Source organism: Oncorhynchus keta, chromosome 15 (genome assembly GCF_023373465.1).
Source record: "Oncorhynchus keta strain PuntledgeMale-10-30-2019 chromosome 15, Oket_V2, whole genome shotgun sequence".
Lineage (NCBI taxonomy): Eukaryota > Metazoa > Chordata > Actinopteri > Salmoniformes > Salmonidae > Oncorhynchus > Oncorhynchus keta.
The window spans coordinates 18,721,835-18,731,540 of NC_068435.1; the positions used below are offsets into that span (position 1 = coordinate 18,721,835).

The window sequence follows — 9,706 nt, forward strand, 5'->3', positions numbered from 1 at the left end:
TGGAACACTCTTCTTTTGTTCTCCTATCCTGATCTCTCTCTTAGCACTATAGACCTCGCTTTTTCACAGCATATTGGAACACAATACAAATTCAGTGTTGAAGCGCAAAAGTCAACCCAAATCAGCCTTTAAATGTATTTTTTTGTCCTTTTGAATGATGTTTGTTTTCTAAAAGTTACGTAAGACCTCCTAAATCTCAATCCTAATGTTACTATATTATTACTAGCCATGAATATTACTAAGCCACGTAACCAAATACAGTATACATGATATGGAGTTGTGGCCTTCGTAAAGGCACTTCTCCTGAACATGAGTTGTTGCCATGTCATCCTCATCCCCCTGCATCACATGTAAAACCCCCAGGACTGAAAGAGAAGGCTACTGTCGACATTAGCAGAGAGGGAGCACCAGAGGAGGCTCCTGCAGCACCTGTGGAAGAAGGTACAACTCCTGCGTGTCTGCACACACACACGTGCACACACACAGCAGCATTTAATTGTAGTAGATGGTAAAGCTCATAAGAGGTAGCTTATGCTTTTGCTCTCTCAATGAATCCCACCCAAAGGAGAATACTCTGCTAGCATCGGTGGTGGGCGAATCCCTTGAACACCATACAGATGCCACAAACACATTCACATTTGAATCATTTAGCAGACACCCTACCACACTGTTGTATACCTTCTGTACATTAAGAATGTGGCCATACTCAAACATAGCCTACTACCTCATTTCCTCATGTTACAATTATATTATTATAATTATAATATTATTATGCAGTATCCTAATTGCTTAAAAATGCAAGTTATTCCTCACTATTTTTATTGAACTGTGGGCTGGACTAGACAAAATTAGAACAAGAATCTCACGAGCGCTCTTAAGGCTGACTCGCTCTTAAGGGATGGTCTTTATGAAACCTTTAGCCTCCGTAGGACTGTGTCCACCACCAGACACCCACATGGTGCTGCTGTAGCTATCTATGTCAAGAGTTAATCAGTAAAATCATTGTACAAACATGTAGACTCTATTTATTCCATATGTCTGTCACCTGTCCAGTCTACACATGTTTCCCCAGAGGGGCTGTCATTGGTTGAGGGGACATAGGCCTCGTCTACCATTTATCCATTGGCTCTGATAATCTGTTTCTTTTTTCAAATACCTGGCACTGCTGTGTACACAACATGCTTTCACCTACTAGACTATTAGACACCTATACCTGTTGTGACATAATACAAGCTAATGTACCAGAGCTATACCTACCATGGTTTTAGTCAGCAGTTTCTGTACTGTAGGTCTAGAGGTTCATGATTTATTTGAGCTTTTAATAAAGGAGCATACACTTTGTCTTTCTTATTCTTTATTGACACACAAACTTAGCAGTTTCTTAAATGTGTCTCAAGGAAGACATTTGAAATGTTCTGTGCGAGAGGAAGACTATGAAGTATGCCAGATAATGCCTTAGTTCAGGTTAAGGACCAGGTGGATGGTCTTAACGGTTCCCCTCTGCTCCCTTATCTCTCCCCGCTGCCCCATTCATCCACACCAGAACACATTGTTGAAGAAGTGATCGAGGCCGCCAAAGCAGAGGAAGCTGCTGCTTTCCCACCAGGTGTGTGTGTGAGCCTGACAACATTTTCTAAGATGTTTGAATGGATTGTGGCTTGAAATTGTCAAGTTTAAAATGAAAAAATGTCAGCCAATATCATATACTCGTATAACTTAGTGTCATGTTCAAACTTGCTTTAGTTGGCTTTGTCAGGAAATCCACGTTATCAGCTAAATTGCTTAACACTGTCTTTTCCCTCCAGAGCCTGAGGTTGTTGAGGAGGAAGAGCCTGAGGTGGATGTGCCTGAAATCTTTGAGGAAGAGCCCGAAGTTCTGGAGGATGATTCTTCTCCCTTTGAGGAGCATTCTTCTCCCTTCGAGGAGGATTCTGCTCACTTCGAGGAGGATTCTGCTCACTTCGAGGAGGATTCTGCTCACTTCGAGGAGGATGAGCCTCAAATCGAGGAGGATGAGCCTCAAATTGAGGAAGAGCCCGAAGTACTGGAGGATGAGCCAGAGGATGAGGAGGAGGATGTTATTGAGGAGGCCGTACCAGTTGAAGAAGAGGCTATCCCTGTGGAGGAGGTAGTTGCCACTGTAGAAGAGACCTTCGAGGAAGAGGCTGCCCCCGTTGAGGAAGAGGTTGTAGAGGAAGCCGCCCCAGTCAAGGAGGAAGCTGCACCTGAGGATGAAGAGGATGAACCTGTTGAGGAGGTGGTTGATGAAGAGGCCACACCTGAGGAGGAAGAGGATGCACCCGTTGAAGAGGAAGCCGTCCCAGTTGATTGGGAAGTCGCTGCCGTGGAACAGGCTGTTGAGGAAGAGGCCAACCCCGCAGAAGAAGAGGCTGCACCAGTTGACGAGGAAGCTGTGGAGAAGGAGCCAGCAGCAGCGGTGACATTGGATGAGGAGGCAGCGCTAGCAGAAGAGGGTAAGGAAAGATAATCCAGAACAGAACAATAGGCTTTTATTCCAGGTAGGCTTAATCTGGGTCTAAAAAGTATTTAACCAAAAATAATTTCAAGTCCTGACGAGTCATTTTTCTTCACACTGCTCTCAGAACAAGCACTGTTGAACGCCAGGTGCTGCATTTCTGAAGTGTATGACACATTATCTGCTGAGAATAGCTACATGTATGTAGAGAGATCATGCACAGGCCCTTCTCACATCTCATCTTGGGGTAGTGAAAAGGGCATCAACGTCTCCTGTCCGTTTTTCATTGCTTATGTCACCTTTTGGAAAATAATAGATTCAATCAGTGTTTTGGAAAATAATGGTGTTTTCTTATATCCATTGTTGCTTTGCCCCAAAGAAGAGGTAGAAGAAGAAGCAGCAGAAGAAGAAGAGTCTGAACAGGAAGTAGAAGCTGAATCAGAAGAAACTCAAGAGGAGGAAGCTCTTCAGGAAGAGCTTCCAGGTAGGTGTTTGTGTGTGTGTGTGTGTGTGTGTGTGTGTGTGTGTGTGTGTGTGTGTGTGTGTGTGTGTGTGTGTGTGTGTGTGTGTGTGTGTGTGTGTGTGTGTGTGTGTGTGTGTGTGTGTGTGTGTGTGTGTGTGTGACTACGTATGAGCACATGCAAGCATATACAGTTGAAGTCGGAAGTTTACATACACCTCAGTTTTTCACAATTCCTGACATTTAATCTTAGTAAAAATTCCCCATCTTAGATCAGTTAGGATCACCACTTTATTTTAAGAATGTGAAATGTCAGAATAATAGTAGAGAATTATTTATTTCAGCTTTTATTTCTGACATCACATTCCCAGTGGGTCAGAAGTTTACATACACTCAATTAGTATTTGGTAGCATTGCCTTTAAATTGTTTAACTTGGGTCAAACATTTCAGGTAGCCTTCCACAAACTTCCCACAATAAGTTGGGTGAATTTTGGCCCATTCCTCCTGACAGAGCTGGTGTAACTGAGTCAGGTTTCTAGGCCTCCTTGCTTGCACATGCTTTTTCAGTTCTGCCCACAACTTTTCTACAGGATTGAGGCCAGGGCTTTGTGATGGCCACTCCAATACCTTGACTTTGTTGCCCTTAAGCCATTTCGAAACAACTTTGCAAATATGCTTGGGATCATTGTCCATTTGGAAGACCCATTTGCGACCAAGCTTTAACTTCCTGACTAATATCTTGAGATGTTGCTTCAATATACCCACATCATTTTCCATCTTCATGATATCAGCCATCTAGTTTGTGAAGTGCACCAGTCCCTCCTGCAGAAAATCACACCCACAACATGATGCTGCCACCCCCGTGCTTTACGGTTGGTGGTGTTCTTCGGCTTGCAAGAATCCCCCTTTTTCCTCCAAACATAACAATGGTCATTATGGCCAAACAGTTCTATTTTTGTTTCATCAGAAAAGAGGACATTTCTCCAAAAAGTACGATCTTTGTCCCCATGTGCGGTTGCAAACCGTAGTCTGGCTTTATGGCGGTTTTGGAGCAGTGGCTTCTTCCTTGCTGAGGGGCCTTTCAGGTTATGTCGATATAGGACTCGTTTTACTGTGGATATAGATCGTTTTGTACCTGTTTCCTCCAGCATCTTCACAAGGTCCTTTGCTGTTGTTCTGGGATTGATTTGCACTTTTTGCACCAAAGTACGTTAATCTCTAGGAGACAGAACGCGTCTCCTTCCTGAGCGGTATGACGGCTGCGTGGTCCCATGGTGTTTATACTTGTGTATTGTTTGTACAGATGAACGTTGTACCTTCAGACGTTTGGATTTGCTCCCAAGGATGAACCAGACTTGTGGAGGTCTGCAATATTTTTTTCTGATGTCTTGGCTGATTTTGTTTGATTTTCCCATGATGTCAAGCAAAAAGGCACTGAGTTTGAAGGTAGGCCTTGAAATACATCCACAGGTACACCTCCAATTGACTCAAATGATGTCAATCAGCCTATCAGAAGCTTCTAAAGCCATGACATAATTTTCTGGAATTTTCCAAGCTGTTTAAAGGCACAGTTAACTTAGTGTATGTAAACTTCTGACCCACTGGAATTGTGATACAGTGAATTATAAGTGAAATAATCTGTCTGTAAACAATTGTTTGAAAAATGACTTGTGTCGTGCACAAAGTAATGTCCTAACTGACTTGCCAAAACTATAGTTTGTTAACAAGAAGTTTGTGGAGTGGTTGAAAAACGAGTTTTAATGATTCCAACCTAAGTGTATGTAAACTTCCAACTTCAGCTGTACCTCCAGATGTTGCAAACGTGAATGTAATTGACTTTCATTCTTTCTTCAGTGCTCTCTTTCTCTCTGTGTCTCTTTCTCTCTGTGTCTCTTTCTCTGTGTCTCTTTCTCTCTGTCTCTTTCTCTCTCTCTTTCTCTCTGTCTCTGCATCTCTCTCTCTGTGTCTCTCTCTCTCTGTGTCTCGTTCTCTGTGTCTCTTTCTGTGTGTGTCTGCGTCTCTCTCTCTCTCTGTGTCTCTTTCTCTCTGTGTCTCTGTGTCTCCCTCTGTGTCTCTTTCTCTCTGTGTCTCTTTCTCTCTCTCTGTGTCTCTTTCTCTCTGTGTCTCTGCGTCTCTCTCTCTCTGTGTGTCTGTATGTCTCTCTCTTTCTGTCTCTGTCTCTCCCTCAACTAACTGCAACTGTTGCTTTTCTGTTGCAGAGGAGGTAGATGAATTTGATGAGCCATTTGAGGAGTTCACAGGTTGGTGCTAAGATAACTCAGTCCAGTGTCCTAACTAGGAACAGCTCTTCTCTCTGTGTTCTTTCATAGTGGCCATTGATCCTGTTCTCTGAGAGCATGGCCAGTAGTACTGCTCTGTAGTGTACTCAAGACTGTTAAAGCTGTCTTTTAGTTCCAGCTGTGGTTTGTTTTGTTTCTACAGAAGAGCATACCGAGGTAGAAGAACAGATTGAAGATGCACCAACAGGTAAACTTTAACTAAGAATCAACATTTCACAGAATCTACATTTTCTAGCTGGATGTAGCCCTACTATACTGAGTACATAATCATTGTTTAATAGATAGTTTTCCCTTTGGATATTAATCAGCAGTACAATATCATACAGTAATGTATCATGCTATCTAAGAAAACATGTCCCTAGAAACCCAGCTTTTCCAGTGAGTCTGACCTTTGGGCTTGTTTCCACAGCAGACAAAAAATAGCCTGTCTGTGTATATTGTACGCTAAGATTTTCCTGACTTCGAAGCCCATGCCAGGTAGGAAACGCTTGATCAATAGGTAGTGTTGTCTATAATGTGTTGGCCTTATGGCACGTTCTGCCAAAGAGAAGACCCATTAGTCACACTATTTGGCGTTATGGTTTTATTGTGTTGTGTTGAAGCTTAATATGGACTTTGTGTAAGCAATGTTGACTGCAATAATTGGTCAGTGGATTTATCCTATCAAGATAGGTTTTGTTCAAAGGACTTAACTCTCAGCTAGTGCTAGCCGTGATCCTTACCCTGACCCTTACTTAAACTTAACTCGTAAATTTCAACTTCAATGGGGTTACTTACATCAGTTGGGATGTCCCAAGGATCCCGTTTAGGCTTTCCCTTAACTCTTCCTTGTGGTGTGTAATGGAGGCCAGTGCAGCCATTTGTAGTGTATTTTTTTTTTTAATTCATCTTTATTTAACCAGGTAGGCTAGTTGAGAACAAGTTCTCATTTGCAACTGCGACCTGGCCAAGATAAAGCAAAGCAGTGTGAACAGACAACACAGAGTTACACATGGAGTAGACAATAGGCTGTAGCTCCCCCTTGAGGCTGGTTTATGAAACAGTTTATAAAATGGCTCGGGCAATTCCACTCATTTGACATTTTTCATATTGTTTAAGGGGATTTTTTGATCCTATTAAACAACTTATTGCAAGATTACTTATGATGTGAGTAGAACTGAAATGGAGGGCATCAATTCTGTTTTTATCAAATTGATTGTGCTGTCATTTTGTAGTAATGATGTAGTAATCATATACATTGTATTAGTACATTATGTTGTCTCAATATTTTCTCTACAAGATTGTAATTGAAATATGAACTAAATTGAATGATGACTTTGATTTGAATTCTGCTGTTGTCCTCAGTCACTGTCACTTTACTGACCTCACTATCTTCTTCCCATAGAAACGTAGAGCCTGCGGTCTCGGCGCAGTAAGACGGAGCGAGGACCAGCCCACTGAGCACGTGCAGCCGTGCTTCCCCACCTCCAGAGAAAGAGTAGCGTTGCCACGACTTTCGCCACTGTCTCCGTTTTTTTCCCTCACACACTCAGAATTAAGTTTTTCTTCCATTAGTGTAAAATCTCACTGTTCCATTACTTGTTTGATTAGTATGTTGTTTTTCTCTCTTGCCTTTTTGTTTTCTTTGCTGTTCTACTTTGTTTCCACGTTTTTTAGTTTAAAGAATTCCCATTTCCTGTACTGGAAAGTATCAATGAATTTCTCTTCTGGATGTAGGTAGATCATGTGAGTTGTAGGTTGTTTCTCCTTCCTGTGTATAATAAGCAGAGGCACGTGTTGCTTTGCTAGTGAAAGATCTTCACATGTCTGAACCGAGTTCAGCAGTGTGCTTTCACCCTGTTGAATCGTGGGTCAGAACTTCAACATTTTTTATGTTTTTTGTTAAACGTGAAGGTATTATGCAAAGCTGCACTGATCTTTCGTGGCAATTTCACTCTAAGTTTTGTATTACCAGTATGTAGTGAGTCTACTACACGTGGAAGGTAAACTCGGACAAGTCAGGTGACGTGTTGGGCGAGTGTGTGAGCTTTAGTGTGTAAGGTTGAGAATGTGTGTAGATGTTTTGTGTGTGCGTGCGACTGTGTGTCTGTAGACATATCGCTTTGAAAAACAATCCCTATTAGCCGTAGTTCTCATTAATATGTGTTTGAGACTCTTCCTCATTTCGTTTTTGTTTGTTCCAACTCCTAGTACCTCTCACTCTGATATTTCTTAAGTACTGAAAGTGTTTTTGACTCACTCAGACCTCGAGCCACAACCATGAACATCTTTTGGTATTTCTTAGGATCTATGGGAACACATTTATTTTCCAGCAATGCGAGTTTTATTTTATTGAAACTTTTTTTTTTCACTTTTGGACAGTATTTAGGTTGGAAGTAAACTCTCCAAATGGAAGATATGTTGGCGTATGTTATTTTGTTCTGGGGAAAAACAGATACAAAAACAACACAGGGAGATGAGGGAAGGGCAGGGTGTCTGAGTTTATGGTCGTAACTCTTAGGTTTAGCTCAGTGTGGATGTAGCTGCTCTGGGCTAACGGTCTGACACAACCCCACGCAGTCTCCTGGTGAAACAGGCACTCCTGACTGCTGTGCAGTGTGTGTCCCACGTCCTCCCAATAGGTCTGCCACACACACACACACACCTGGTCCAACGGGAATCTGATTAATCCAAATTCATAATTCCATACACTTAAACAAAAAAGTCTGCATCAACAATGTTCATACACTTTTGTTCCATTTCTCTCTAAACTGGCTCTAGCCCAGAGGGTAAGTGCTTCCTTTGGAACAAAGATGTATGAATGTCTGGGATTGTGGAAGATTTTAGCAGACACCAGGAACACATCTTGTTGTTGTCCCTCTGCATGTATTTCAGTGCAGCCCCTAAAACCAGCTGTAACCAACTGTTCAAAGAGAAATGCTGTAGTACGTCTAGAATGGAACGTGACTGTGTAACCTGTTAACTAATATCCTAACCACACCCAACTCGAATTTGGCTAGCATTTACTATTGACGTTATTGTCATTAAGGTTGTCATTGTTGTTTTTACGACAAGGACAATGCTAGCTCGTGATCTGGACTTGCTGCTGGAGGGTTAAGATCATGTTTATTATTTTGAAGGAGTTACGTGTTTAGTCTGTGTTCAAACTCCTCCATAATGTTTCTGTGAATTCAAATTTGTGTGTTTTATTTTTTAAATCTTCCATTGTAGCAGTTTTCTGTGCATTGTGGTATTAAGGGGCCAGGTGATATGATGCTGATTTAATGTGATGGACTGTAGGAAATGCTGCAATGCAAATCTTTTCTGGGGGGGGAAACAGTTTGTTTTGACATATAAAACAAGTCAAGTGGTTGCAATATAGTTTTTAGTACATATTTTGTCTTTTTTCTATAACACTAATGGGTATTTTTCTATTCCCTAACACTTTTGAAGTTGATGTGAATTTTTAACGTGGTGTTAATTTTACATTATACAAAACTTTACGAGATCTGTTCTAGATTTTTAAATAAAAATACACTTTCTAGGATCAAAACTTTTTTTCTGAATTTTTAAGAAAGTGTTCCACTTTTTTGAAAGCCATACGTGAAAGGTGGGCACTGCTGCTCAGAACAGATTAACTCCAAGGGGAAGCCATTGCACAACTAGCAATAACAGAAAACATCACTACAATCTCAAATTGCAGTTCACACACAAGACAGAAAAACATGTCAGAGGTTTGCGTAGTATCCTGCTATACAGGCTAGAAGGTTTTGAAATGATTGTGAAAATGCATCCTGTATGCAGGGTTGGATGACTGTCACAGTTTCTGTAAATGTTCTGTTGAGGGGCTGCAATAAAGGTTTGGGACAACACCATGGTGTCATTTATTCTCGTGCTTACCCCTCTCTGGGCACACCCCTCTCCACCAAACCATGCATGGTAACACTTTTTTATACTAAGGTACCCTTTTTTAAAAGTCTGTTGAAAAGGGTCAGCCGTATGTAAACCCAGTCATTCGTAAGCACCAAAGTTGTTTGTTAATGTCAGGGAGGGTCGGATTAACTACACACAGAGCCTGAGTGCGGCTGGGGCCGACAGATAAAACATAAACAAGCAGAATAGAGTACCGTGATTAATGGACAGTCTAGCATGCATCAGCTATGTAGCCAAGTGATCAGTGTCCAGGGGGGCAGCGGTGGATGGGGCAGGGAAGCTGGACTGACTTAGACTTTACACCCCCCATTAAAGGGTACCTTTTTATAGTAAAGTGTTACCCAGTGCACTACACAATCATCTGAGAATATTACCACAATACAAGGCAGCTTTGATGCAGAGGTAAAGCAGCAAGAATAATAGAAAGTCCACTGACCCACTTTGGTGTAACCTAGTGTGCAGTATAAACTACATCCTTGGTAAAAGATCATATACTGTACTTCTATGTCTTGTTCCTCATTCCACCACCAGATTACACGTTTTGTAAAGTTCCCGAA

The 9,706-nt window shown here is 41.7% G+C and overlaps 1 protein-coding gene across 3 annotated transcripts; it reads left to right on the forward strand.

The window, feature by feature from the left end:
* Positions 1-32: 32 nt before the first annotated feature.
* On the forward strand, positions 33-9,088 carry LOC127905999 (proline-, glutamic acid- and leucine-rich protein 1-like). 3 transcript variants are annotated; one of them, XM_052463556.1, is made up of 7 exons: positions 33-441; positions 1,544-1,606; positions 1,806-2,474; positions 2,856-2,960; positions 5,157-5,198; positions 5,380-5,424; positions 6,622-9,088. In XM_052463556.1, exons 1-7 carry the CDS (start codon positions 267-269, stop codon positions 6,627-6,629), a joined length of 1,107 nt encoding a protein of 368 aa, XP_052319516.1. In that variant the 5' UTR covers positions 33-266; the 3' UTR covers positions 6,630-9,088. The 3 variants fall into 3 exon arrangements, with proteins under 3 accessions (XP_052319516.1, XP_052319515.1, XP_052319514.1); XM_052463555.1 differs by lacking the exon at positions 6,622-9,088 and adding an exon at positions 5,647-6,597 and having other exon boundaries at positions 2,859-2,960; XM_052463554.1 differs by lacking the exon at positions 6,622-9,088 and adding an exon at positions 5,647-6,594.
* Positions 9,089-9,706: the final 618 nt, after the last annotated feature.

Excerpts from the sequence above, each read along its gene's own strand:
- LOC127905999 (XM_052463554.1), top strand. The coding sequence starts at position 267 with ATGATATGGAGTTGTGGCCTTCGTAAAGGCACTTCTCCTGAACATGAG. Across the intron at positions 2,961-5,156 it reads TCTTCAGGAAGAGCTTCCAG|AGGAGGTAGATGAATTTGAT; the intron begins GTAGGTGTTTGT and ends TTTCTGTTGCAG. Across the intron at positions 5,199-5,379 it reads GCCATTTGAGGAGTTCACAG|AAGAGCATACCGAGGTAGAA; the intron begins GTTGGTGCTAAG and ends TTGTTTCTACAG.